Source organism: Trametes versicolor (assembly GCF_000271585.1).
Source record: "Trametes versicolor FP-101664 SS1 unplaced genomic scaffold TRAVEscaffold_9, whole genome shotgun sequence".
NCBI lineage: Eukaryota > Fungi > Basidiomycota > Agaricomycetes > Polyporales > Polyporaceae > Trametes > Trametes versicolor.
In genome coordinates, this window is record NW_007360329.1 from 797,722 (window position 1) to 824,306 (window position 26,585).

Consider the following 26,585-nt stretch of genomic DNA (forward strand, 5'->3'; position numbering starts at 1 on the left):
GCCCCCTCCCCCGCCTCCACCACCACCCCCTCCGAGTGGAGGAGGACCTCCGCCCCCGCCCCCACCACCTCCTGCTGGCGGGCCGGGACTGCCTACCCCTCCGCCAGAAAGAGGCGCGCTGTTGGCATCCATCCAAGGCGCAGGCGTACATGTGCTCAAGAAACGCGGCGATGCTCCTGCTCCACGCGCTACACCCCCGCCCGAAGAGCCAGCTGCTGCGGCAGGCGGAGGCGGAGACCTTACATCTGCATTGGCTGCGGCCCTGTTGGAGCGCAACAAGCGGATGGGCGACAGCGATGACGAAGACGAGGATGAGGACGAGTGGGATTAGGATGGATTTTGACAATCGTCGATAGGTGGACCGCATTCTCTAGCACTTCTTTCACAGCCTACTGTGCATTATATTTCGTATCTATCTCTCCGCCGCCAAAGTCGTGCTCCGCGATGCTAAACACGGTCTACGGCGGTGAATGTGCAATGTCGCGCACGCCGGAGGGATATACATAGCGAGGAGCGGTGCCGCCCAGCAGTGCGATAAGAGCCAGAACCAGTGCGCCTGTACAGGCTGGCGATTGCCGAGATCGTTGCGGCCATCAGGAGGCCACAGTCAAAGCATTCGACGGTTCGCAAAGCACCGCCGTATCCCCCGCACCTTTTAACTCGTTCTCCACCCCCAGTCCTACCACTTTCTCTCCTTTCTACCCCAAACACACCATGGCCGACCAGCTGGTGAGTCGCCCTGAACGCGTGTTCGCCCGTGGAGTCGCTGACGCCGCCTCGTTGCGCGTTGATTAGTCTGAGGGTATGTAAAGCTGCTGCCGTGAGAGCCCTAAGTGCGGGTTTTGCTGACTTCTTTTGTCTCCGCCCTGCAGAGCAGATCTCTGGTACGCAGATCCTACACCGCTGCCTGCGCCTGAGCGCGACGATGCTCACTCGTTCTGCCCGCAGAGTTCAAGGAGGCGTTCTCGCTATTCGACAAGGGTGAGTCGCGCACGTTCATCAGCCATCATTCTTTCGCGACCACATCCCCCTTCCCTCGCAACCCTGTGCCCACCCTACGCCCCTGTGCGCTGTTCACTGAGGGAGCGATCGCTGACGACGGCCGCGCACACAGACGGCGATGGCACGATCACCACGAAGGAGCTCGGCACGGTGATGCGCTCGCTCGGGCAGAACCCGACGGAGGCGGAGCTGCAGGACATGATCAACGAGGTCGACGCGGACGGGAACGGGACGATCGACTTCCCCGAGTTCCTGACGATGATGGCGCGCAAGATGCGCGACACCGACAGCGAGGAGGAGATCAAGGAGGCGTTCAAGGTGTTCGACAAGGACGGGAACGGCTACATCTCCGCCGCGGAGCTGCGGCACGTCATGACCAACCTCGGTGCGTGCACTGTGTGGGCTGTATGTTTGGAGAGGTGTAGCATGCTAATGCGTGTGCGATGCAGGCGAGAAGCTCTCGGACTCCGAGGTCGACGAGATGATTCGCGAAGCCGACGTCGATGGCGATGGCCAGATCAACTACGAGGGTGAGTCGCTTATCGTCGTGCAAGCCCAAGTGTCGTTGCTGATTGTTACTGTTTCCAGAGTTCGTCAAGGTATGTCGCGTTGAAACAGCCGACGCGACGGCCGAGCTCACGCCTTTGTTCACAGATGATGCTTTCGAAGTAAAGTACTGGGCCGTATGTGCCATTCTACCGCGTCGTTTTCGTCTGTACGGTATCTATTCCCAGCCCATGGTATGCCTGCGTATACGAGTAGTGAAGTATTCCAACAATGCAAAGTCCATTAGTTCGCCTGTATGTCCCGCCGCTGTGAGCCCTTTCCGACGGCCCGCCCCAGACTGCCCCCGGTTGTCCAAATACGGAACGGACGATCGCGCAAGATCCGCAGTGGCTACGTCATGACAAAGCCCCCTGTGCGTCCACCGCCTTTGCTCCATCTAATCGTCATCTCCCACTGCCCGAACGGCGGCTCCTTGGCGGCTCCGGGACATACATATACGAGTACTGCGGGGCGACATATCCCTCACTTCTACCTCTGCACCACTCTATCATCCTCCATCCACACCTCCACCCAACTCTGCACATCATGTCCAACATCGTGAACACCATCAAGGACAAGGTTACGGGCAAGCACCACGACAAGCCCAACCAGCAGCCCCACCAGAACGAGGATGAGCAGACGTTCTCCATCCAGCCCCATCCGGCTGTGAGTACATCTTACAAACAGTCTCCATTTCATATATTAACGGGTGGCCTACGTAGATGACGAACGATCCCCGCGACCTCCAGCCCTCGCTCGGCGGTGGTCTCAACACCAACCCTGAGGTCGGTGCGTTCCACGCGCGCGACCCCCATGTCCCGTCCCCGCAGACTGCCAACAACCTGCCTCCCCCTCAGGTGAGTTATCTTGACTCCTGCTTGTCTGAGCAATGCTGACGCCCTCCGTAGAGCCGTGAGGAGTTGCGAGCTCGCGCAGCGGAGCTCAACAAGGAGTAATCTTGTCGCCGCCGAAGGAGCCTGAAGTGTACACCTTATCATTGTATAATAGCCCGGACGACTGGATGATTGTATGAACAATATTTCTGCTGGATCATGCGAGCGGGATAAAGTTAGGGGAAGACTGCCAAACAACGAATGCGCAAGCATATGCAGGATGTTAGGCCAGAATGCACGTTCTCGTTCCATGCATTTGAGCTGCGAGCTGTTGATCATAAGCTGCGTAATAAGACATCGCCAAGTATGCCTACCAACAAAGATATGATGAAGTACACTGTATCATATAGTTTGTTTTGCGCATTTCACAACATGTGCATCGCCCGTAGCAGCGGAGAGAACTGCATATTTTGCGGCAATAATCAGGCTGGATGAAACACGCGCACTTATACCTGCATCATGCCGCGAGCGGCAACCAGGATGCAACCGAAGCACACACCCCCTGAAGGAGTTGGCTACTAGCGAGAGGCCGGAGGACGCCCGTCGTATCAGACGCCGAAGGTTGCGATAATGTGACAGACTGTGACGTAACGCAGCAATCACACTCGTGACTGACACTGACGCGTACGGCGTACGCGTCCAAAGCATGCGTTGCTGCACCTGTCCGCGATCTCACTTGTGCTCCGTCCTCCCCCCACGCCCATTCGGTCTTCGCACCCCAGATACTTTCCCAACATGGTGAGGAGGCCAAATACCGCACATGCGATCGTCCGACTGACGGTCTGCACTCCCAGTCGATTATGGAATATAACGGTGGCTCCGTGATCGCCATGGTGGGCAAGGAGTGTGTCGCCATTGCCTCCGATCTGCGGCTAGGAAACCAGGCGTTGGGTATCTCATCCAACTTCCAGAAGGTGCGTCAAGCTACCTGGTCTACGCTGCGCGCCGCTGAGCCTTGGGTAGATCTTCCCCATGAGCGACCGGATATACTTGGGCCTCCCCGGACTTGCGACAGATGTAACAACATTGTGCGCACATACCCAAATACTCGCTCCTGCATTCATCTAACACTTAGCTCTCTGCAGGAAGGAGGTCTTCCGATACCGGGTAAACATGTACACCATCAAGGAGGAGCGCGAAATCGAGCCCGAGACGTTCGCGCACCTCGTCTCCTCAACACTCTACGAGAAGCGCTTCGGGCCGTACTTCATCGAGCCCGTCATGGCCGGGCTCGAGAAGACGCCGTCGGGCGCGTACAAGCCCTTCATCGCCGCGACGGACCTCATCGGCTGCCTCAACTTCGCGAAGGACTTCGTCGTCGCGGGCACCGCGAGCACGAAGCTGTACGGTGTGGCGGAGGGTCTGTGGGAGCCGGACTTGGAGCCGGAGGACCTGTTCGAGACGTGCGCGCAGACGCTGCTCAATGCGGTCGACCGGGATGCGTATTCGGGTTGGGGCGCGGAGGTGCATCTGATGTGCGTGTGCTTTGCGTTTCTGAACTGGTCGTCGTCGGGCTGTACTAACGGATTGTGTGCAGCACCAAGGACAAGGTGATCAAGCGCACGCTGAAGGGAAGGATGGACTAGGCTCATATTGTGTTTGTACATCATTGGCATCTCATTTCATACTCGTCTGCATCCGTCGTGCACGCTGATCTGCTCAAGTCCGCCGCGCGCGCAATGGGAACTACCTTGATCACCGGAATATGTTGTACCGTTAAACCGCCGCATCGCAACGCTCTGCACCACGGAGGTGCCTACTTCCGTAGCGGGGTTGTGCACACGGCACTGCACGTTTGATATGCCTCGGCCTTCGTCGGGTAGTTTCAGACGCGGGTGAACGGAGACGGTAGATCGAAGATGACAATCCCCGGAGCGCCTGAAATACGTATTTCAGGATCTGTCTCAGATGGTTCCTCGCAAGGTGTGGCGATTTTCGAATTTTTTGCTCAAGCCTTTTTTTTTTACGTCCAGGTCCGAATCCGCCGTTGCAAGCAAGCTTGCAGCAGTGTTTGGACGTCTGAGCTTACGGCTTTTCTTGCATCCGCATGCTATCCGACTCTTTATACGGTCCGGTGTCGGATCTACTAGTAACGCTAGTCCACCGTTGTCTTCAGAAACATCGCCGCTCGGGGATACCGTCGTCTCTGCACAGCCCCTCGCCTACTAGCTCTCGGGCGTTCCGCACGCGCGTACGGCGTTCTGGGATTTGCATATTACAATGACACTTGCGTAACAGATGTTAAGGGGGACGTTGAGGAAGCACACGAGGCTGTCGTCCCGCCACCACCTACCCTCCCGAGTCCCCCGTACCTACGATCCTCACGACGTCTATGTGAGTTGCACGTTTGGCCTGGTGTGGGGACATGGTAGCTGACATTGTATGCACTAGGATGCTCGCTGTATTGTACGCGATTGCCTCCTGCTTCGTGTTTGCGCTCGCGCAAATCACGTCGCACGACCCCAACCCGCCGGTGATCAGCCCCAACAGCGCGACCGTATGGAACGTCGGTGCGATGGAGACCGTGACATGGTAGGCCGGGCCGCCGCGAACGAAAGGGGACACGCGATCTGACACGCGCGCGCCCTATAGGGACATTACGGGAATCCTGACCACCGATCCGGCGGGGAAGCCGCTTACTGGGATGGTCGTGCTTGGGTATCTGACGGCGGACGGGCAATTCCTCTATCAGAGTACGCATCTCCTTCCCCACTCTGTTGCTCGTCGGCCGGCTGACCGCATTTGCAGCGCAGCCGCTTGTCCAGGGCTTCTTAATCCAGGATAAGCATGTCCAGGTGGTGGTCCCTGAAGTCCCGTCCGGCAAGTACTTCATTGCGCGTAAGCATCCCTTTCCTAAGTTGCGGCTCGCGCCAGGACGCTCACGTCGTACTGCTCTCCCGCAGTGGAGGGTGACACGGGGAACTGGAGCCAAGACTTCACGATCAAGAACGCGGCCGAGCCGTCTGGTACCCCACCCACTTCTATCGTAGTGACCCCAGTCGCGACATCCGCGGCGTCCTCTTCCACGACTACCTCCGTATCTGCCTCCTCTTCGACACCCGAAAGCGTTCCCGCGTCAACAATAACGACGCCCCCTGGCACAAGCTCGGGAAGCGCATCAGGTGCGGCGACTTCGGACAACACGTCGAGCGCGGCCACTTCAAGTAGCGTAACCACGTCCCTGTCGGCGTCAGCGACGGCGAACGCCTCGTCCGCCCCCAGTGTAAGCCCGACGTCCGCGTCTTCGCTCGCGACGGTGATTTCGCCCACGAGCGCGGCGCCGAGTGCCACGAACGCGCCAAACGCGGCGGGGCACTGGGCGGCCGTTGACCGTGCCTTGGTGTTGCCTGCTTTCGGGCTGCTCGCGGCCGGATTGGTAATGTGAGCTGTGGTTGGGATGACGGTGCGGTTCGACCACGATACTCTTCATCCTTGTAATGCCCGTAATGGCTTATGCCCCAATGCCCGTTGTATTATACAGGCTTGCTTCTAGTGGAAACATTTAACTGTGTCTGTCTTAGACGTGAGCCCAGAGACGGAGTGGACGTCGAATACATGGCATAGTTTGACGCTGACGCGATTGGAGAGACAGCATGAGTATCAGCGTTCGCCATTTGGTGGGCTACGCTCCGTGAGCACCGATCCTCTCTTTCGCAGCCACCACGACTCATTGACGGCTCATGCAGATCATCGTGCGTCATACAATGATTGGTCGCACCTCGGCGGCTCGCGGGTATCATATCATGTCCGAGTCTCACCTGTGCGACAAATTTCAAGCCTTTCCTCTCCGAAGTGCGATCAGCTTCTACAGAGGATGACAGGCACGCCGTTGGGTATATGTCTGATCATTGCAAGAAGCTGCAACCTTATAAGCCAGCCGGGTGTGTTCGACGCTGAGTGCTCATTCTGCCCCTCCCAATTCTACCTGGCGCAGCTCACAATGTGGCTCGCCGTGCGCACTGCCTGCGTAGCCTCTCTCGCTCTCTCCTTTCTACCAGCTGCGCTTGTTCGGGCCAGCTTCGCAGACCCACCGCCACCGCCCGTGCTGTCTCCCAAGAGCGGCGACGTGTGGACGGTAGGGGAGGTGATGACAGTTAGATGGTGCGTGCGTCTCTAGCATACATGCATTCGTGTTGATCTTGACTCGCATTGTCTGTGTAGGAGTATGGACGATATACCCTTCTTCGAGGGAGACAACAAGACGCCGTTTCCGGGAACTATCTACCTCGGGCACCTTACCGACTCGGATGCTGGCTTTGCTTTGTGGTGTAAGTAGAAGGACTGCTCGAGTCGCATACACACTGCTCTGACACACGGGTGCGTATAGCCCAGGAACCCCTCGCCGACAACGTCCCCCTCTTGAACAAGGAGGTGGCTGTTGAGGTTCCCAATGTGCCTTCCGGGCGCAACTACTTCATTATGTGTACGTTAGCCCGCCCTCCCCGTGTGTAAATAAGACTGACTCCACTTACCCCGCCGCAGTGAATAAGCCTACGAATCAGGGTGGCATCTTCACGATAGTTAATCCAAAGGACCCGAAGGGAACTGGGGCCGCGCCGTCCTCGATCTCGGTATTCACTTTCCCGGTCACAACCGCGAGCTTCATGCTGCCGTCGACTTTGTCGGCACTCACCTCTTCTACCTCGGCGGGTGTATCGGGAAACGCGTCGATTCCAACGTCAGGATCTGGCGCCCCATCCACATCGTCCACGGCTTCCTCTTCGGACGCGACGACCTCTGGCAGTAGCAGTTCCTCTGCAACCATAGAGGCCCCTGCTTCACCGACCTCCGGCGGATCCGCATCATCTACCGCTCCTAGTGCGAGTGCACCGTCCTCGACTTCAACGTCAACGCCCAACGGTGTCATACAACCGAGAGCAGGAGGGTTGGTGCTGGTGCTTTCCATGATTGCCCTGCTACATGTTGGGCTCGGCTGAGAATTTACGTCGCCCCGGTGTATCCCAATAAGTACCCCTTCTTGATATCATCCTGCTATTTCGGAGTGCTGCCGCCTCGCTGCAGGAGAGAGTCCAAAGCGATGCCGTACGTCGCGAGCGCCTGCAGGAGCGCCCGCAGGCACGGCGGGTCAGAGGACGGGTGACGTCATGGCATCTGGTACTACGCCGACGTCATGCAGCGTAACGGTAGAGGCAGCAACGCCTCCACCAAAGGAGAGGTTAGAAATGCGTCATTCTCCATCGGCCAACCCGCTATTCTTAGCACCTGCGTATATAGGCCACCCGTCCTTGCAGCAGGAGCATCAACTCACCCATACCACCCACCACCTCCACACACACACACACACTACCACAACCTGAACATGTCTAGCATCAACGACTCCCCCGTACAGTCCCCCGCGCCCGCGTCTGGTCCCGGAGAGGACGGTGGCTACCCCGAGCAGAGGCACGCTGGTGCCGTCGGCTACGGTCCAGAATATATGAAAGGAGCGGTCAGTACTGTACTCCTTACATTTCCTGAGAACCGTATGAACATTAGCTGACTTCCGTGGGCATAGACGACAGGCGACAAGCTTACGGGCATGAAAGAGGAGGTGAAGGGCAAGCTCTTCCGCAAGCCCGACCTCGTCGAGCACGGCCGCGAGATGCGCACCGGCGAGCTCAAGAAGAAGCAGCAGGAGGATGACGTGCGTGCCCCCATCTCTCTCATATCCCTATCCCGAAAAGCCTAACGCCATTGCTTGCGCGCACAGGCCAACCCCTTCGCCAACGCGAAAGAGGACGACAGCGAGAAGCCCGCCGCTGGGGTACAGCGGCAGGCGAGCGGCGCGTCGGGCACGCAGTCTCAGACTCCAGACGCCCCGAACCCGAACTCGTCGTACCCGCCCGCGATGTCCGACACCACGCACGCGTCGGACAAGGGCGCGCGCGAGCAGGCTGCCGCGACCGCGCCCGAGGGCACCGAGAAGGCGCAGCGGCAGAAGACGGGCGGTAACGCGGACAACGTCTCGTACATCGGCTGAAGAGCTTTGTCGTAGAATTGGACTTGATGGATATCGACATCTACTGTAACATCGTGTACATCATTGTATGACTGCTTGTATTCATGGAACCTGGAACTCACTATCATACATCCTGCTTCTTCCTCTGCTGCAGTGTGCCTCGAGAGCTCTGAGGATCTGTGATCTGTGAGCGCTGTCAGCATCCACATGCATCAAGAGTGAATCACAAATCGAGTACCAATACCTCGCATTCAACAATCTTCACGCAGAGCACACCACATATAACCCGAAACAGTTGATAGTATGGTATGCAGCAAAGCTGGAGGCAGAAAGTCCGAAAAGTCAAGAGATACAGCGTGATAGATAGGAGAAAAAGCGAAGAGCATTAAGGGCATCGCGCGCCCGCCGTCAGAGTCCATGCACCCCCATCGCTCCGTCTAACGTACGAGGTACACACACTGCCCCGCCTCCCGTCATTAGCGCAGCGCCCCACCCCGGGCCCGAGCACCCCGGCCGGGCGCGCGCGACGTATGATACACGGTCATCATCATCATCCCCAGAGTCCCTGGAACCCGCGCTGCCCGAGCGGAGCCCGGGCCCGCACACAGGCACGCAGAAACCTTACGCGTGGCTGCCGAAGCGGTGCTGGTTGTCCGAGTACGGGTACGCGCCCTGGGTCGCGAGGAGGCCCTCCTTCGCCTCGTACGTGCCGCCCGTGGTCGGGTTGAGGCGGAAGTCGTTGCGGTACTCGCGCTCCTCCTCGAGCTGCTGGTAGTAGCGGCGGATGATCGTGACGATGTCTGGAAGAGGTTTTGGTCAGCATCACCAATCCATGTTTGATATCAGACAAAATGGGGATTGCGAATTCGCGAAAACACGCCGCGGGGACGCGTGTGCCTGCGCGCGGGATGCGCTGGACGCGCGATTGCGGGGATGACGGGTTCGAGAAGGAGACTCACAGAGCTGGATGAACCACTGGACGACGATGCCGATGGTGAGGCCGATCTTGCCGCCCGTGTTGAGGCTGCTTTCCGTGCAGGACTTGACGTTGTCGACCGTCACGCAGAACGGCTTGTTGGCCCAGGTTGCGTAGAGGACGAAGCCAGCGGCCGCCGAGCCCAAGAAGAAGCTGAAGATGGTGAGGACGGAGTACGCCTTCACCATGCGGCGGTTGCGGATGATTGAGCCGACGAAGCTAGAGCACCACCACGTCAGCACGGTGCACGCTGAGCGAAGGGGGGAGACCTGGCGGCAGACGTACCCAAAGAAGGCAACGAGCGCGACGAAGGTGAAGATGGCGGCGCCGACGATGACGGCCCACTTGTATTTGTGCACTGATGCCTCGAATGCCTCCTTGTCCGAATCCTTCACGTTCGTCTCAATTTTTGAGAGTTGGTTCGTGTCAATCACTGCACAGTGCACGATTTAGTCAGTCTCTTGAACTTCGGCGTAGGCAAAGGAGTTGACGTACAGTGAAGGAGGAACCATCCCACAGCCGCGCTGAAAGCGGCTCCTGCGAAGGACAGGAACGAGAACAGGAAGACACCGAAGCGGACGGGGATGCAGAAGCAGAAGTGCTTAGACATGGCGGCTCAGTCGGTCGTTAGCGTGCGCGGTCGCGAAAAAAATGGAAGAGGTCGTTAGGCGAGGGAGGAAGGAAACGCAAGCAGAACCCTCGGCGACGGTAAGAGGGGAGGGAGGGGAAGAGGGGGGAAAGGGTGCGGACAGGGGGAGGCGGCTGTCGTACTTTATAATCTGGATGCATAGATGATGGCGATGAGAAGCTTGAGACGCGCCGCCGTCGGGCTGTGCGGGTAAAGCACAGGCGCCGGGCGTAGCGCGGGCGCGCAGTCTAGCCGCCCACACCTTGCCGCTTCTGTACGCACCGCCGACGTCTGGCTGCGCCTCCCTCAGCCTCAGTCTTGTGCCTGTAACCATCTTCCACACAACACTCTTCGCTCAGACTGCTCGCGAGTGGGAGAGACAGTACCTTTGGCCTCCTATCTCCCAACGAATTCGGCGAGAGAAGACACCGGCAAAGATGCCATCGACAGACGGGACGCGTCCGAATTGGATTTGGTCATCCCAGGCATGGGAGGCGCAACGCAACTCGAGCCTCGCGCCAGGCTGTGCCACGCCCGCTGTCCACGAGGGAACAGGAAGGCGGTTGCGCAGCTTGCGTCCGGCGCTCGCCCACAGCCTCAGCGCGGAGAGCCGTCGATCCCCGTGCTCAACTTCTCCATTTTCCTCAGCTCGGCGGTGACACGGTGTCTCGCGACGCGACGCGCTTTGTGCACTCCACACCGTACTCACCGCGGGCGATGTTTGTCTTTGTCCTCGAGCTCCAAGGCCAGGCCAGAATTGGTGAAACCGGGGATGCGGCTGCGCCCCCGACCGCCCGACACGCGCGAGTGAAGATGGTTCAGGACTCTCCGGAATTTTCGGAGGAATCAGCTCGCTATGGCCACCACGTCCTTGCCGCGAACTGGTCAATTTGTCATGGGCGACCTCTGGCCATCAGACGACCACTCACTGGTAGGCCTTGAGGCTTCCTGCCTTTCGATTGCACTTGCGGTGGTCGGCGTCGTCTGCTAGCTTGCTCTTGTCCGCAGTTTAGGCCGACGATCGTGACCGCATCTACACAGCTTCGATGGGAGTTGAAGGTGCATGTATGTGCATCTTGCTGCGCTCGACTTGACCGTGCGTGAACTCGGACACCTGCGGGCTGCGGTCGGACATCCCGTGGTAAGTCGTTTACATAAGGTGAGCGTACAGAGAGAGAGGGAGGGGATGAGGGGAGAACAAGAGAGGGAGACAAAATCGGAGAGCAGGTTGTATGCGTTTGCTAAGGTTCAACAGGTCAAGAAGCATGACGTCGTTCGAACCCCCGAAAGAGCATGCGTTCTCCCGCGAACTAGATCCTCTCCTCCCTCTCTCTCTCTCATCTACACTCAACTTCCGCATCTTTCCCAGCACCGTCAACGCGCCGGCAGCGCACGCGAGGGGCCTCCCGTACGTGCAAAGCGCAGAATTGGTTGCTCGGAAGTGCTGCATCTCGAGCTCAGAGGTGCGTATTTGAAGATACGCCGCAATTACTTCTTGTCTTCCTGACTATTCCTGCAAATTGCATAGCGCTCTGAATGGGACTCCTCCGAACAAACCCCTTGTACGGACGTAACGACGCTAATAGGACATCAGCGAAGCCGGCGTACAATATATACCTCCAGGAGTGCGTCGTCCCGGCCGGGCCGCTCTTGCAATACCCATGCGACCGGGATGAGCCTCGAGACTCGCGCCCAGAGCGGGGTCGTCAATTAAGTCTCCATGATTTCCCGGCGGTAGCACATGGGTCCGAAGGCAGCAGGTACAACGGCTCTGGCGGCGGTCGCCATCTCCGCCTGATCCCTCCTCTGCCGTCGGTCCCGCGCCTTCTCTCTTTGCCTATATGCGGTGATCGGGATCGCACCTCTGGTCGACTCTGCGCGGTGCGGTCCTTCTAATAACTCCGAGTGGCTGGTCGAGAGTCTAACGTGCGACCCCGGGTCAGGTCATGCTCGTGAGCCGGAGCCGCGACGCTCACAAGGGAGCGCGAAGTACAAGCGTGCGTTTATCCGTGTCTTCTTTCACAAGTCGAGGTGGTGCTCATGACATCGTACGCGTGCAGATGCGGGGCTTCGCAACCCGGCTACGCATCTAGACCTGCCGAATATAAGACAGCCGGGTCCTTGTCCTCCCTCTGAGTCTCGTCCTGCAGCCCTATCCTCTGGACGCCTTTCAGCGAGGATCCCATTTCTGCATACACGATCGCCCACTTCAGCGCAGCCACCACCATGTTCGCCAAATCCTTCACGCTCCTTCTCCTCTCTCTCCCTTTCCTGGTCTCTGCCGCGCCTGCTGAGCTCGAGGCTCGCGCGAGCATCGACACATCCTCGCACTGCGGCCAGTGGGACACCGTGACCGCGGGCCAGTACGAGCTCCTGCTTGACCAGTGGGGAATCAGCGGCGCGACCTCCGGCTCTCAGTGCGCCAACCTCATCAGCCTGAGCGGCAGCACCATCTCCTGGAAGACGACCTGGCAGTGGACCGGCGGCTCGGGCGTGAAGAGCTTCTCGAACATCCAGCTCAACCAAGGCCTCAACAAGCAGCTCAGCGCGATCAAGAGCATGCCCGTACGTCTTTTCCCTCCAGTCTCACTGTGCCTTTTTATCAGACTCGCTCACGACATTCTCCATGCACAGTCGACCTGGCAGTGGTCGCAGACCACGTCCGGGACGATCACCGCGGACGTCGCGTACGACCTCTTCACGGCGAACAGCGCGGGCGGCGCGAACGTGAACGAGATCATGATCTGGCTCGCGAACTTCAATGCGGGCCCGATCTCGTCGCAGTACGGCTCGGACGGCAAGCCCGTGCCCGTCGCGTCGAACATCAACCTCGCGGGCCACACCTGGAACCTGTACAGCGGTTCGAACGGCGCGAACGCCGTGTTCTCGTTCCTGCCCACGAGCGGGACGATCACAAGCTTCAGTGGGGACCTCAACACGTTCTTCCAGGTGTGTATCGCTGTGTGCTTCGAGGGGGCGCGTGCTGACTAGGTGTTTGTGCTGCAGTACTTGACCCAGCACGAGGGTGTCAGTACTTCGCAGTTCCTGGTCACCGCGCAGGCTGGTACGGAGCCCACTGTCGGTTCTGCGACGCTCACTACGTATGTTTCCGCTTCCTGTGGATATCATATGATCGTCCCTAAACCTCTCATACAGGACCGCATACAGCTTGGCTATCAACTAGGGTGTCAACTCTTGTACTTCGAACGTCAATCAATTGCTTTATCGCCTCCAGATGTTATCGTGTGCAGGGCTATACATTAAAACTACACAGAACGGCGGTCCATCTTACCGAGCTAATTCTCAAACAGATATCTTCGAACACTCAGACGAACAAATAGCGGGCAAACAACGATGTATTATCCCAAACGATTAACCAAGAATTACGCTAACCATCCCTCTCATCAGAGACCGACGCGTCCTTCGCGAAGAGCTTAGAGCTCGATGGGAAGGCAGCCGATGGAGATCAGGCCACCCTAAACACAGAAGGTCAACCGACGAACAGACTGCAAAAGCAAGACAAAAGACGTACGACGTTGTTGTTCTGGCAGCAGACGGGGCTGGCGGAGCAGGAGCTCTGGCCGAGGCCGACGACGGAGAGCGGCGAGCAGCCGAGACCGATGCTCCCGGTGATGTCGCCGAGGACGACCCCGAGGAGGGAGAGGATAGCGGAGCCCGCAGCAGAGTCAGACTAGCATATCGTGGTAAGCTTCCCGTCTCCACGCTGGGTGAGAAGGAAGACTAACCTTCTCAACGCTGTTGCAGCACTGGATGGGACCGGTGTTGCAGCTCTGGGCGGCCGCAAGGAGTGGGAGGGCGAGGACAGAGGCGACAGCGACGCGAGCGAACATCGTGAAGGACTAGTGTTGGGTGGGGGGGTGAACAGAAGTGTTGAGGATGTGGGCTGCGTGAGGTAGCTGAACGACTGCTGTTGTTCGGACTGGGGAGCCACCGACCTCCGCTGGGGGTTTATATCCCTCCCTGCTCCCCCCTCCGAAGCGAACCCTGCCTTGGCTGGCCGCTGGCACTCGGTGCGTCGTGGCCCGCGCACAAGCGAAACAGTCACCGTCTCTGAATCACCCTTCACCCTTCCTTCCTCAGGTTGCCGTCATTCAGATCTCGTTCGTGAATGGCACGGAAGCAGGGCTCGAGCTTCGCGCTTCCTCGTGTCTCGCGCCGGCGTCGGCGGCGGGCATGCTTGAGGTTCTCCCGGATCGCTCGCGGGCAGGGGTGTGCGCGGGGCGCCCACCCACGTCGCTTGTGTGGATTCAATTAGCTCAGACATTAGGCGTTTTCGCTTAATCTGGGCCAGACCTGCGCGCCGCCACCGCCGGGTGATCTCAGAACCCGTGGTGCGCCGTCTTGCATCGGCGCAGTCTACTGAACGCCCGAGGCCGCCACGAAGGTTGCCAGCCTAGCATGATACCTGTCACCGAACGTTGCGGTCGAGGTATGTTGCATACGTAATCTCGCTGTCGGTCTCGGTCTCACTGGTCTGCCTGCCTGCGGGGTGTCACGAATACAAAGCATTCCGTATAGCCGTATTGGCCGCAAGCGACGTGCCTGACGTGCGCTGCGTCGCCTACCGAGGCCCAGGCGACTCGCGCTGTGGGTGCGGACGCATGGGGCTGACTCGACGCAGCGCGTTACGTGACAGGGTCGGAGGACGGAGCTCGTCCACCAGTCAGCTCTCGACACGAGCACGGAGGGCGCGCGGAGGTGTGTACTTGTTGCTCACGTACGATCTTGTTAGTCTCGCATTTGACGAAGCGACGTCTCGCTACTCTCCAGGACGTGCCCTTTGCCCATCCCTCGCCGCGCTGCTCATCGGACGACTTTGGAGGTTTGAGACCCCCGACGCGATGTTCCATTCCGCACTGTTAATTGAGAAGACCCCGACACCCCGCAGACTAAACCCGGCGCGGACGAGGGCGGTGGGTCGAAGGACAAGCCCGAAGGCTATCTCCGTCAGCTTGCGCGCGTCAATCACCCTTCGAACCACACATCTTCTTGCTCCAATTCCGTCTTGGTGACAGGTTACAGCATCCCCCAAATTTTCGCCCTTCTGACCGGGATGGTGCACGCCGTGGGCGGTGCGCGCGAAGCCGTTCTCGACCTCAGCCCAAGGACGGGACGCGCACGGCCAGGCGCCCAAACGCGTCGCGACACAACTCGTTTCCGTCACCTGACCGCGTCGGAAGAACCGCACGACTCGTGCGCGGGACTCCGTTCCGCACGAAGAGTCGGAAAAGAGCACACGTCCAGTTCCGGACAGTTGCACGACCGTGACACTCATCCACCTCGATCCCAGGTAGGTGCACCATCGTTTTTTCGTGAATGAAACGCCTTTACATACTCCGACACCCCGCGCGGCTAGGCGCATCTGCTGAAATCCCCGCGTTGTGAGTCTCCATCTGCATGTGGACGTGCACTGATCTTCGGCCAGATAGGAACATGAACGGCTCTTGCTTCTGCGGCGCGGTCTCGTACTCTGTCGCTGGTAGCCCGGTCCTAAGTGCCTTCTGTCACTGCACAAACTGCCAACGCCTCTCCGGTACGTCTCGCACCGGTCATCGAACTTCCATGCGGTGCGCTCACAGCCTTGCATCCACCAGGCTGTCCCCTTGTTCACACCATCCACTTCCCTGCGGCGGAGTTCGCTTGGACGCACCCAGCGCCGCACGAAGATTGTTTGGACAGCTATGTGATCCCGAGCAAGCCGTGGAAGACGCGTTTTCGCTGCAAGCGCTGCGGCGCGTGCGTGATGTCTGCGAACGTGAAGGCGGGCAAGTGCAGTGTCTGGGGCGCGCATCTCGCCAGGGACGACGCGGGGAAAATCCTGCACTGGGAGAAGGTCAGGCCGACCGCGCATATCTTCTACGGCACACGGATGCTCGACGTCGACGACGGGCTTGGTAAGTGGGAGGGCTATGAGGGCGGCTCGGCGCGTCTGGGATAGGGACAGGTGCGCGTTCCAAGTGCTCTCCGCATCTGGCATAGGTTTCACGTACAATAGTAGAAATGCAGATCCCCTTGCGGGGGTGTAGATCGATTCCCGAAATGAATCAGAAGCCGGAAAGCAGCGTTGCGAAAGGGAAAGGCCACAACCACTGTGTCCCGCCCCGCGAGTCTCGACTTCCGCTCTAGCCAAGCGCCCTTCTCCCTCGGCGTTCCTGAGCACTGCGCAGATGCATTTCGCGAACCCGCTCTGAGCAGCCCGCGCAAAGAAGGCGAGCCTACTGCACCCAGCACGCTTCTTAGTCGGAGTTCACTCCTGAAGCACCCGCCGTAACGCCCTCCGGAGGTCCGAGGCGCACTAGTGCTGCGTGCCGCGACAGGCAGCCGAATTGCTCTAATTGCTAGGTGGGTGCCGCGTGAGGGTGATCCTTCGCATGCGCGCGGGAGCGACGTACGTTGCCAAAAGCTTCTAGTGTGCGATGTCCCGAATAGATCGTTGATGTGGTAGCCTGCGTGGCTATTATCGTACGGGGACCGCGCGCGGCCTAAACATGTCTGATTGGAGCTGTCAGCGGTGCGACAGCTGGGCGCGCGGGGGCGTTGGAAAGAGCGAGTGATTGGCTGCCGTCGTGCTTGGGTGGTTGTCCCGTCTCGTTCCAACAGAGTCTCTCAGGTCGGCTATGTCAAAAACCAATCGATGTCTGGCTGTTACGCCGTACATGCCGGGGAATTGGGGGTCGCATGTTCGAGGGCGATTGAGCGGTTTACAGAAAATGCAACGCCGAGACTTGAGGCCCAACTCTGCACCGGGCTCGTGGCCCATGGTCTTCTCGCTGCGAGTATGTCTCACACAAATGAACTGCGGCGCGTAGTCTCGATTCTGGGCTTCGTGCGATACTAAGAATTTTGAATTAACGGGAAACGATCGACGAGGTCGAAGGGACAGCGGCAATCCCATATTGACCAATAACGAGCGTGAGGTAAAGTAAGAAGTAACGTCTAATCTCATTGAAGGAGGAGGCGAAAGGTCAGAGAATGATAGGGATGCAGCCGATGGAGATGAGGCCGCCCTGCGAAACAAACAGAAAACAGTTAGCATCGTATGTTCTCCGCCGCCAGATCGTGGAGATAGAGAGGGACGCGGGCTTACAATGCTATTGTTCTCGCAGCACACAACGTTGGAGGAGCACGCCTTGTCCGTGCCGAGGCCCACGATCTTGATCGGGGAGCACTGCAGGCCGAGCACGACGTCGACGGCGTCGACGACGACGCCAAGCAGGCCCAGGAGGGCACCAATGACATGGTCATCTGCCTGTGGAAGTGCATGCGTCAACGGCGCGTCGACATGTGGAGTGGGAAGCCGAAAATACGTACGCCGCCGACGCTTTGGCAACATTGGACGTTGCCGGTACTGCAAAGATCCCCTGGAGTGCTAGTGGGGGGAGGCCCCGTCGCGGTGATCGTCGTGGTCGGAGGCGGGGGCTTGCCTCCCGGCAAGGCGACCGCAAGGAGTGTGAGAGACAGGACAAAGTAGAGCGTGGCGACGGCGCGGGAGAACATCTTCACAGATTCGGCTTGCTGGTTGTGCAATGCCTCCTCCGCACGACGATTCCCTGTACGTCTTTATACCAGCGACAACAGGACAAATGCATGCCGTCGACCTCCACTGCGGCGTACTTTGCGCGCCTCAGGCAGGCAGCATCATGGCCGTCACAGTATGTTAGGCGGAGCCGCCAGGGACCACGTTGAACGAAAGCATGCTTCGCGAATTCAACGCGAGTGGGAGTGTACGACATACTCACTTGTCATGGACCTGACGCCTCGGTGGTCGACGGAGGACCGAGGCACCGAAACATGTGTTGCTGACTCGTATGGCTTCACGAGAATGCCGTCGCTGCCAACGCGGGAGCAGAGGCGGGCCACGGGTGCGCACGCCTGCCTCCGAGGTGTCTGCTCCATGTCCAGAGGGCACAGCTGGTTCATACCCGACCCCGGTGTCCGAATACCGGGGACGTTGATCCACAGGGATGGAAGTGCGAGGGAGGATGCACGCTCCGCATGGCTGCGCTCCACTCGCGTATGCGAAGGTTGGCGAGGCGTCGAGACCGAGAGGCGGGACCCAGGTGCTGCAAAGAGTGTGCCGTCAATTCCGGGATGTGCGGGTTCGGAGGTCGTAATGAAAATACCCATAAATGTCGCCGTGCAGAGATCGATATCCTCCTCGATCAATCTGATCGAGCGGCCGCCTCCTTCCGGGAATCTAGTGAATCCAAGACATAAAGAATACCGCGACGCGGGGGGCTTGGAAGTTGGAGAGAATGCATGGAGTAGCTGAGGAACGAAGCCTGGATTGCATCTGGGTGGAGGAGGGCGGGTTCTCCGAGAGCCAAGCAGCGGCACCAGCGGAGCGTTGGTGGTTCAGCGAAGGACGGGACGGGAGGAGAGCAAGGCGCCGTTGCCAAAGATCTGGCCGCATTTGGGCCGCCTTCCCGACCCTTCACGATGGTGCGGAGGTAAAGAGCTTACCGGAAGCTGTGGAGGATCTCGCTCACACACCCGCGCAACGGACACGTCCTCGCAGTGGGATTCCCATTGGCGTGCCTGGCGGCTGGGCGCGCGGCGTCCTCAACACTTTGTCCACGGCGGCGCGGAAATGCCTGCGCTTTATTGGGCGCGCACGTTATCCAATTATCTGCAGAAACACGGGGCGCGCGCGAAACTCACTGTGTACGGGCTCTTTGTAAACCGACTGGGGCCCCGCGGATGAGTTGAGTGTTCGAGCTTGGTTCGAGCTGGCGTCGCGGCATACACTGGCAGGCGTTCTGATCAGGTCGCGGTCTCGAGCGACGACGGAACACGCCGCGGCGCCGTACAGGCCGCGCTCAGCAACCCGTTCGTTTCATTACCGAGATCCTCCCGACCAATGGCAAAAAGCTGCCTGGACATCTCCCCACGACGACAACGCCGAGGATGCATGGTGGCCAGCTTTCATTTGGGCCCCAGAAAGTGTATTCCATCAGCGCGCAAGGCGCTACACATCACCTCCGTCGGACGCACTGTCCCCCAGCCGGGTACTGGCACCGTGCACAGATGAATGCTCTGGCTCGGCACAATCGATGCCGTAGAGGAGGATTGCGGCAAAGACGTCCAGAACTTGGACAGGACCGGAGGCTCTGGACGTCAGGTGGGCGGGAGCGAGCGCGCCCACACACTTGACTCCATGCGAGATGAACGCAGGAATAACGCACTTAGCGACGCATTCCCTTGCCAAGGATCCTGGTGCGGCGCTGTACGCCCGCTCGTTCTGAGGCTGGACGCTCGGCCGTAAAGACACGAGGGCCGATGAACGCTGCATGGTTCTCATGGCCCGTTGCATTCAGCCAGAAATACACCGGAAGTTCCTACATGCTCAAAGTATGAGTTCGAGCGCGCAGAACCTGAACAGCGCGTCAGCGCAGTGCTTGACAGTCGACGTACGAAGACGCGTCTTCATCACCTGTCCAATCACAACTGCAGAAGATGTCTGGAAAGACCGCCCGAATCCGAGCCGTGTTGGCAAGTGCGAACTGTCAAAAACGTGTTCCGCGATGGGAAAATGTAGGATATGCAGAGGCTGGGCATCTGGCACGAGGCCGTAGAACACTGGTAGCCTGGATCGTTAGTGCACCAATGCGGGTGGGAGCATAGGCGTACCGGGTGAGCTTCTTCATCTCCACTGGCCAGAGTGGGTCGTGGAACGACTGCGCTCCCAATAGCGGAGAATGGAATAGGGGAAATTGCAGTCCTACTGCCACTGCCGCGTGGACGTGGATCAATACACTCCGACAAGGTACGCCCACACTCCGGCCGACCCGAGGTGCCGAACGGAGAGTGGGCGAGGAGGAGGTACTGCGCCAAACGTATAAAAGCGCAGACGTCGAGCCCTACAGTCCTCAGATCATCAGCCCGGTCTACCAGTCACTCGACACTCGAACACTCCCAGTCCAACCACCCGACTCACCATGTTCTCTCGCGTCGCCGTCTTCGCCACCCTGGCCCTCCCCCTTCTTGCGGTCGCCACGCCCGTTGAGCTCGAGGCTCGCCAGACCTGCAGCACCGGCGCCATCCAGTGCTGCAACAGCGTCCAGAGCGTAAGCGCGCCCACCCAGCATCGGAGGCGGATACTTACCCCTGCGCTCACAGTCCAGCTCCGTGTCGGGCAACTTCCTCCTTGGCCTCCTCGGCATCGTCCTCGGGGACGTGACCGGTCTCATCGGGCTCGACTGCTCGCCCCTCACCGTCGTCGGCGTCGGCTCCGGCAACGCGTGCTCCGCTAACGCCGTCTGCTGCACCAACAACAACGTTGTAAGTCCCCGCGCAGTCTCGACGGAGTCTCGACGCCGGACGCTGACCATGGTCTTAGGGCGGGCTGATCTCCATCGGCTGCCTCCCGGTCATACTCTAATCTGTGGGAGCTCGGGTTGTCAATTGGGTCGGGTTCTAAGGGGCGGAAATGGCTTACCGTAAATCGTTGTATATGTGATCTATGCGCCTGAGAATGGAGCGTCGAGGTTAACCCAGAACTCAGGAGCGCTCCGAAGAACACTCACTGAGATGAGTTTCTGACGGCGACTCTATCAGAGAGCGTAGACGCGGTCTAGATGGCGGCGAATCTGCGCGGGATCCTAGATGAGAATCGACCGTAGCAACGATGTGATCAGTTCTGCTATGGCGCCGCGATTAACACATACCAGATTCCAGAAGCCATACCCTCCGCCGGCATCAAGCCACGGACATAGAAGACGTCCGGTGTGTACCGAAAGATTTCAGAGCAGTGCTGAACAGTCAACGGTGGTCCACCTATCCCCGGAGGATCCTTCGCTGTAAGTTCATCTACACTATGCAGTGAGTTTATGCCGGCTGTGGTGCACATTGGAGCTCAGTACGGACGATCGATAGTGCCGATAGTGCTTCAGACGTACGCATAGAGTACACAAGTGTGCGCACGTAAACCGGTACCAATGCCTTCGGTATTACGACCACACTCTATTGGGGGCGTTCTGGAGCGGAGAAAGCATCCGTTGCGGTTCGGAGGGCGGGTTTCCAGTCCACTGACAGACAGCTATGATGGCGAACCACACTGAGCGCGTTCTCCGACGGGAAGAAGCGTTGGGGCGTTCTACGAGAGCGTCAAACCCACTACGGCCCTGCATAGAAGGACCAAGTGCTGACTCACCGAACCTCCGAACCGTAATCTTGTCCACGACGTCAATTCCGGTCGCGTGCACGGCGCGCCCGGCCGTAACCTCCATTCTTGTTTGGGGAACAAGGGGAGGCTTTCCGGATTCCGGAGACGACTTGGAGGAGAGCAAGTCTTCACCCGAGCACCGCTGGGGCTCACGGCGATCAATTGGTCTGACAGCGCGAAATGCTTGGGCGCGGTGGGGTTCAGCTGCATGAGGTTCAGCCCGATCAAATGAAAGAAGGCGCGCCGCAGTGGTCCGCTGTGTCCCCGCCGGCGCCTAACACTACGCGAAGCCGCTACGCGTCGGGTAGCGTTCTCAGACACAGATCTGCTGGCCGAGAGCCACGAACCCAGAGTGACGAGACCGGCTGGCAGCACGAAGGACGCGAGCGCGCGGAGTGCACCCGGCCGCGCCTGTGCGCACGGGCCGACCGCTGCACGTATAAATAATGCAGCGTCCGCGGTGGAGAGTCCCCATTGCAATCGTCCTCGATCAGCAGTTTTTCTCTCGTCTCTCAAACCACTCACTCACCCAGTCACTCTTTCGACTCCCAACCCTCACATTCACTATGTTCGCCCGTGTCGCCGCCTTCACCGTCCTCGCTCTCCCCGTCTTTGCGGCTGCCACGCCCGCCGTGCTCCGCCGCGGTGACTGCAACACCGGTTCCATCCAGTGCTGCAACTCTGTCCACGAGGTATGTGCATGCTTGCATGTTTTGTGCTGCGAAGCGTGATATTGACGTGACTTCGCCTTTGCAGACGAACGAGAACGCTGTTAGCGTCCTCCTCAGCCTCCTCGGCCTCGACGCCGGCAGCCTCACCGGCTCCGTCGGCCTCCAGTGCTCCGGCATCTCTGGTGTCGGCGCTGGCCAGGACTCCTGCCAGGCGAGCCCCGTCTGCTGCACGAACAACAACGTCGTAAGTATATTTTCTTATCAATGCTTAAGAAGCGTGCTCACTGTTTATTCACTTAGGGCGGCCTCATCTCCGTCGGCTGCATCCCCATCATCCTCTAAGCTCGTTCCAGCAGTAGGCAGGGGCATTAGTGGATTCTGAGTATCGTAATATCACATAATAAAAAGCTTGGATATCCTGCCTCTTCGTGTATGTGTGCGCGAGCCTTAGTCCGTCTTTCAGAATTGGGTCCCTGTTACGAAGGCAACGTTCGGAAGCATAAGTGTTTGTGAAAAAGGCGGTGGTGGTTCTTCGACAACCTTCCCTATAGTGTGGGATCTTGTTGAGGCAGCGCTTGAGACGTCATTCATGTTGGGCTGGTGTATATGTATGCAAGGAACGATCTTCTATGGCCTGGTGGTCTAGTAGTATGATTCCTTCTTAGGGTTCGAAGAGTGATCTTTGAGTGTATTTGGAGGAGGTCCCGGGTTCAATTCCCGGCCAGGCCCTTTTTGGTGCAGCTCACCTGCGGAATCGATTGAAATGCTACACGCTCCGTGGTAGATTACCGGTCGCATTTTACCGTACGAGATGGAGTGACGCCGTCAAGCCTCAGAACATGGCCTTTCGATGTCGTTGACGCGCGGTCTACTTGCAAGAGCAAACATGTAGATGACCCCGCAGTACGAGTTCTAAACTCAAACAAGCCCTCCTTGATCTTCTTGGATGCGACGCGCGCACAACCTACCCGCTTCCGCGAACTCCTCGGAGCGCGGTTGAGAAATCCGAGACCCCCGGCTGTCTTCCTTGGCCGTCTTCTCAGCGGGTGTCAAAGTCACCGCAAAGATGCGACGCGCGAGACCGTTCTTCAACGCGGACGCCCCCTAGGCCGCGAGATAGATGCGGACGGGAAGCTTCTTGTTTCGGGGGCGCAGTGCGCGGTCGGAAGCCGGATACCGTCGAAGATTTCGGTAAAGATTCTGCCCATGGTCAGCGAGCTTTTGACACTTCCACTGCCTTCGCTGTCGACATTGATGCAACGCGGACGGGAACTAGCAACCAAATCTGAACACATATTGTCAGCTCCCCTTCCACTCGGGCGATACGAGAGCGCACCTTTTGAAACAGAATTGTCATCCCAGAGGGGCACCCTCCATGCCGTCACAACTATGGGCGCATATTGATTCTAGTAACATACCCGGACCTGCGGTGACAATCAAACGACCTCGCCACCGTAAAGTGCTAGTCGAATTTGAGAGCGAAGGTCATGCCGTGAACCCGCGCCAAGTAACGTCCAGTGTAGCAGACGTGCATAGGCGTGGATGCGGATGTCTGTGGTTAAGCTGCGGACAATTGTATCGACTGATGTGCCTGCCATGAACCCACCTTCAAGATTATTACGCACCCATGACTTAACTGAGCGCGACACCAACATGACGCAGAGACGACGGATTCAGGTTTGGACCGCCGCCACACCGGCAGTCGCTCACTATAGTCCAAGAGATGGGTCGATGATGTTCAGACGACGCAATAGCGGAAATGCGTTCTTGCTCCAGCAATACGCAGATGGTAGTTCGGACGAAAGAGCAGTCATGGCGGAGCGGGATGACGAAGAGAGACTCGGGACTCCGGAGGCCGCCTCCGGAAGCCGCGAGCGGGCGCTCCGTCGCGCGTCTCGATTAGTATGACGGTCGTCGTGACGTCTCTTGGTGTCGACCACGATGTTGCTCTCCTCCCCGGGCCTCCTCTTCCTTGACTTGCCGCTGCACACCTCGAGGCCAAGCGCAATTTATACCGTTTTCTGTGACATTCATCTTCCGCAAGTTCTTCCTAATGCCAAGCTTCTTGAGAAGTCGTTCTACCGCCTCACTCTCCGCCATTGTACGTCGTTTGTTCGTTCCACATGAACAGGAGGAATCCGCTGCATTGGCCCATCAGTGGACTCGGAAGAAGCTGAAGGTAAACGGACACTTGCAGACGGAAATGAACGAGTTCTCGTCGCGAGACGCAGCGTACTGAACTGCGTCGGTGGAGTGCGTTGGCTTGAATTGCGCTGCTCATTCCACCGGCCTGCAATCACGAGCACATGGTCAACAAAAGATCTTGGCTTCTGCATCCTCGATGCCGTCTTTTTTCTATTTCGTAGGAACCAACAAAACGGAAGCTCTAAAAGAGTCCGGGGAAGCTAGCGTCATAATGGCGGTGATCTCAAACTCTGACCTACCTAGGCTGCGATGTCCTTCGTGGAGAAGTCTTTCCAGTCTTCCAACAGGCCCCGCCTTCTCCGTCCTCTACAGAGTTCCTGGTTGCCACACTACCTTCTTGCTCCACGATGCGTCGACCTGGATATCCTCGACCACATCTCGGGCCACCTCGTGGCTGTACTCTCCACTCGGGACTTTTCGCGCCTCGTGGCTCGTCGGAAGCTTTCCCATCGCCGTCGTTGGCATAGAGGTGAAGCGCACTTTATTCTCATCTGCCGATTATGCTCACTCGTTCACCCGTTCCCGCAGGTAGAGCGCAAATGTGCAAGATCAAGGTGACGACTGTCATTTACGAGAATATAGTAGTGTGACGGACTCCAAGAACGATTAAGCAAGCCGCCGTCAACAACAACACGAACGAACCCGAGCTAATATGTCCACTGCGAAGCGCGCACAACGGCCAGGGTATCCCAAGTACGTGTCTGCTTAGGGCAACCTATGCCGGCGACAAGAGTGCCCGTCTAGAGCGTGACGGGGACGCACCCAAGAGAGACGGCCCCTCCCTGTGCGCAGTGCGATATCATCAGCGCCGGTCCCGTGGGTGCACAGGCCTGTGAAATACTCACGACATTGTTGTTCTTGCAGCACACGGCCTGGGCGTTGCAAGAGTTTCCAGTAGCGACACCGACGACGGTAATGGGCGAGCAGGTAATCCCAACGAGGGCATCAATGCTCTGGACGTCGATGCCGAGGAGGGCGAGGAGGAGCGACGTCGCCGGGTCGTTCGCCTACCAGAAGAACAGCTTACGCGTCAGCTACGTGGTGGCGAGGAGCTCAGGAGATACGAACCTTCTGGACGCTGTTGCAGCACTGGAGGGACCCGGTCGAGCACTTGCCGGCGGCACGAGTGTCGAGGGGGGTGGCGGCCGCAAGGAGGGGCAGGGCCCCGAGGACGAAGGCGGTGAGGCGAGAGGACATCATGGCGATGAAAGTGAGTGAAGGTTGAGAGAGGAGACTCGAGTGCTGAAAGAGCGTCGACGTCGGAAGGCAAAAGAGTGATTGACCGTTGGCCTGGGGCTCCCCGCTTCACTGACCTCCTCTTTTATATTCCTAGGATGCTAGGCTCGTCCCGCGCGAGGTAGCGGACGACCCGTCTGACAGCCCAACCAGGAAGTCCACTTGGACGACGACGAAAAGAGCCGATACGACGGGGTCGTGCATTGCGCGCCCGTCCCGTGGGGTCCCGCCGTGTCAAGGATCGCTGGGACGCCCGTTGGGGGACGGCGTTCTACTTCCCGGAACGGACTTGTGCCATCCTCGTTCTGGCATCATATGCGCGCACCAGCACGGTGCGCCGCCGCGGCTATTGGCTAGTCTGCGAAGGGAACGGGCGGGGTCTTGTCGTCGGAGTCGTTCTTGGTACGTATCTTCCCTGTGCATGTCACGTCCGGACCGTATCAATTGATGATGACCATTTCGTCGAATTGTAGGTATCTCCTCTTCTCAACGCGAGGACGACTTGCCAGTTTGAAGCTAGGTCGGAGTGGGCTTCCGCCACCTTGACGCGTTCTAGCGTGCCACCTCCGCAAGCCGTTTCACTCGACTCAAATGGGAATCGTACCGCACGAGGCCTTGATGACGATGCACGTTACCGCCGCAGAACTTGGTATTCCGGACGTCCCACTATTGGCTCTCCGCCGCCCAGGATCTCGTCATTTGCAAGTGCGCCTCCGCTGCTGACGGCTCATCACACGACGGGGAGCTCTAAGTTAGTGCGGGCTGTCAGTGGCGCCGCAGATCATGCCCGTGCGCTGTCGAGTTTTGCGTTTTGAAGGCGGGACGCGCAGTCAGGGAGCGGACAGCATGGGCGGCCGGCGGGTGGCCGGTTGCGGCTGTACGCCACATCTCCGCCGTACGTTCACGGTAACGTCCGCGCGTCTGCGGCGGTAAGAAGCTTGCGGTGATTACGCCCCACACGAGCTCGCGCGCGGTTGGTGCTGCTTCGAGGTACGTACGGCGGTAGTGTGCATTGTTGGAAAGCGCCCTGACGGGGATGAAGTGCAGGTAGCATATCCGTCGCCGTTTTCGAAGCAATTCCTTTGCTCCGTTCAGCAGTGCTCCAAAGGAAGGTGGTACCATCGGGGAGAAGGGTTCGGGATGGCTTCCGCCCGATGGTCGATGGCAGAGGGAAGAGCGCGACCTGTTTTACATAAGGGAAGCACAACGAAACACGAGGCAAGCTCTCTTACCATCTGCGATGAGTCGATATAGTATCTGAACCACCGCACTGCCAGGTACTCC

General features: G+C 58.7%; 14 protein-coding genes and 1 non-coding gene across 15 annotated transcripts; 11 read left to right on the forward strand and 4 right to left on the reverse strand.

Annotated features, from left to right (window-relative positions):
• Window positions 1–78: 78 nt before the first annotated feature.
• On the forward strand, window positions 79–419 carry TRAVEDRAFT_30438 (uncharacterized protein; the record flags this gene model as incomplete). The annotated part of the gene is made up of 1 exon (XM_008042752.1): window positions 79–419. A coding segment is annotated over exon 1 (182 nt), but the record flags the coding sequence as incomplete, so codon positions are not given.
• A 164-nt stretch (window positions 420–583) lies between these two features.
• TRAVEDRAFT_66035 (calmodulin) lies at window positions 584–1,801 on the forward strand. Its single transcript, XM_008043201.1, has 8 exons — window positions 584–729; window positions 796–802; window positions 873–884; window positions 949–981; window positions 1,115–1,387; window positions 1,452–1,532; window positions 1,591–1,601; window positions 1,657–1,801. The coding sequence occupies exons 1-8, from the start codon at window positions 715–717 to the stop codon at window positions 1,672–1,674; spliced, it is 450 nt and encodes a 149-aa protein (XP_008041392.1). The 5' UTR covers window positions 584–714; the 3' UTR covers window positions 1,675–1,801.
• Window positions 1,802–2,048: 247 nt separating this feature from the next.
• Window positions 2,049–2,590, forward strand: TRAVEDRAFT_152167 (uncharacterized protein). The gene is made up of 3 exons (XM_008043202.1): window positions 2,049–2,214; window positions 2,271–2,405; window positions 2,457–2,590. Exons 1-3 carry the CDS (start codon window positions 2,095–2,097, stop codon window positions 2,502–2,504), a joined length of 303 nt encoding a protein of 100 aa, XP_008041393.1. The 5' UTR covers window positions 2,049–2,094; the 3' UTR covers window positions 2,505–2,590.
• Window positions 2,591–3,107: 517 nt separating this feature from the next.
• Window positions 3,108–4,141, forward strand: TRAVEDRAFT_152169 (N-terminal nucleophile aminohydrolase). The gene is made up of 5 exons (XM_008043203.1): window positions 3,108–3,179; window positions 3,236–3,355; window positions 3,405–3,469; window positions 3,527–3,916; window positions 3,979–4,141. The coding sequence occupies exons 1-5, from the start codon at window positions 3,177–3,179 to the stop codon at window positions 4,025–4,027; spliced, it is 627 nt and encodes a 208-aa protein (XP_008041394.1). The 5' UTR covers window positions 3,108–3,176; the 3' UTR covers window positions 4,028–4,141.
• Window positions 4,142–6,381: 2,240 nt separating this feature from the next.
• TRAVEDRAFT_50175 (uncharacterized protein) lies at window positions 6,382–7,188 on the forward strand (the record flags this gene model as incomplete). The annotated part of the gene is made up of 4 exons (XM_008042893.1): window positions 6,382–6,542; window positions 6,603–6,709; window positions 6,769–6,864; window positions 6,983–7,188. The coding sequence occupies 4 exons, from the start codon at window positions 6,382–6,384 to the stop codon at window positions 7,186–7,188; spliced, it is 570 nt and encodes a 189-aa protein (XP_008041084.1).
• A 573-nt stretch (window positions 7,189–7,761) lies between these two features.
• Window positions 7,762–8,421, forward strand: TRAVEDRAFT_50176 (uncharacterized protein; the record flags this gene model as incomplete). The annotated part of the gene is made up of 3 exons (XM_008042894.1): window positions 7,762–7,890; window positions 7,957–8,085; window positions 8,152–8,421. The coding sequence occupies 3 exons, from the start codon at window positions 7,762–7,764 to the stop codon at window positions 8,419–8,421; spliced, it is 528 nt and encodes a 175-aa protein (XP_008041085.1).
• Window positions 8,422–8,683: 262 nt separating this feature from the next.
• On the reverse strand, window positions 8,684–10,096 carry TRAVEDRAFT_152173 (uncharacterized protein). The gene is made up of 4 exons (XM_008043204.1): window positions 9,872–10,096; window positions 9,662–9,809; window positions 9,360–9,595; window positions 8,684–9,200 (listed from the first exon to the last, which is right to left on the reverse strand). Exons 1-4 carry the CDS (start codon window positions 9,984–9,986, stop codon window positions 9,022–9,024), a joined length of 678 nt encoding a protein of 225 aa, XP_008041395.1. The 5' UTR covers window positions 9,987–10,096; the 3' UTR covers window positions 8,684–9,021.
• A 2,134-nt stretch (window positions 10,097–12,230) lies between these two features.
• TRAVEDRAFT_50178 (concanavalin A-like lectin/glucanase) lies at window positions 12,231–13,188 on the forward strand (the record flags this gene model as incomplete). The annotated part of the gene is made up of 4 exons (XM_008042895.1): window positions 12,231–12,569; window positions 12,639–12,953; window positions 13,011–13,105; window positions 13,161–13,188. The coding sequence occupies 4 exons, from the start codon at window positions 12,231–12,233 to the stop codon at window positions 13,186–13,188; spliced, it is 777 nt and encodes a 258-aa protein (XP_008041086.1).
• A 156-nt stretch (window positions 13,189–13,344) lies between these two features.
• Window positions 13,345–13,930, reverse strand: TRAVEDRAFT_30442 (fungal hydrophobin). The gene is made up of 3 exons (XM_008042753.1): window positions 13,751–13,930; window positions 13,537–13,695; window positions 13,345–13,480 (listed from the first exon to the last, which is right to left on the reverse strand). Exons 1-3 carry the CDS (start codon window positions 13,853–13,855, stop codon window positions 13,439–13,441), a joined length of 306 nt encoding a protein of 101 aa, XP_008040944.1. The 5' UTR covers window positions 13,856–13,930; the 3' UTR covers window positions 13,345–13,438.
• A 1,528-nt stretch (window positions 13,931–15,458) lies between these two features.
• Window positions 15,459–15,963, forward strand: TRAVEDRAFT_129010 (uncharacterized protein; the record flags this gene model as incomplete). The annotated part of the gene is made up of 2 exons (XM_008043205.1): window positions 15,459–15,558; window positions 15,620–15,963. 2 exons carry the CDS (start codon window positions 15,459–15,461, stop codon window positions 15,961–15,963), a joined length of 444 nt encoding a protein of 147 aa, XP_008041396.1.
• An 890-nt stretch (window positions 15,964–16,853) lies between these two features.
• Window positions 16,854–18,084, reverse strand: TRAVEDRAFT_73514 (fungal hydrophobin). The gene is made up of 3 exons (XM_008043206.1): window positions 17,337–18,084; window positions 17,113–17,274; window positions 16,854–17,032 (listed from the first exon to the last, which is right to left on the reverse strand). Exons 1-3 carry the CDS (start codon window positions 17,520–17,522, stop codon window positions 16,991–16,993), a joined length of 390 nt encoding a protein of 129 aa, XP_008041397.1. The 5' UTR covers window positions 17,523–18,084; the 3' UTR covers window positions 16,854–16,990.
• Window positions 18,085–19,963: 1,879 nt separating this feature from the next.
• TRAVEDRAFT_50182 (fungal hydrophobin) lies at window positions 19,964–20,406 on the forward strand (the record flags this gene model as incomplete). The annotated part of the gene is made up of 3 exons (XM_008042896.1): window positions 19,964–20,092; window positions 20,145–20,306; window positions 20,365–20,406. The coding sequence occupies 3 exons, from the start codon at window positions 19,964–19,966 to the stop codon at window positions 20,404–20,406; spliced, it is 333 nt and encodes a 110-aa protein (XP_008041087.1).
• Window positions 20,407–21,684: 1,278 nt separating this feature from the next.
• On the forward strand, window positions 21,685–22,334 carry TRAVEDRAFT_30445 (fungal hydrophobin). Its single transcript, XM_008042754.1, has 3 exons — window positions 21,685–21,881; window positions 21,946–22,104; window positions 22,161–22,334. Exons 1-3 carry the CDS (start codon window positions 21,756–21,758, stop codon window positions 22,200–22,202), a joined length of 327 nt encoding a protein of 108 aa, XP_008040945.1. The 5' UTR covers window positions 21,685–21,755; the 3' UTR covers window positions 22,203–22,334.
• A 157-nt stretch (window positions 22,335–22,491) lies between these two features.
• On the forward strand, window positions 22,492–22,589 carry TRAVEDRAFT_t146. Its single transcript has one exon. It is a non-coding gene; the product is annotated as a tRNA-Pro (tRNA).
• Window positions 22,590–24,805: 2,216 nt separating this feature from the next.
• On the reverse strand, window positions 24,806–25,262 carry TRAVEDRAFT_50184 (hydrophobin-315; the record flags this gene model as incomplete). The annotated part of the gene is made up of 3 exons (XM_008042897.1): window positions 24,806–24,847; window positions 24,911–25,072; window positions 25,134–25,262. 3 exons carry the CDS (start codon window positions 25,260–25,262, stop codon window positions 24,806–24,808), a joined length of 333 nt encoding a protein of 110 aa, XP_008041088.1.
• Window positions 25,263–26,585: the final 1,323 nt, after the last annotated feature.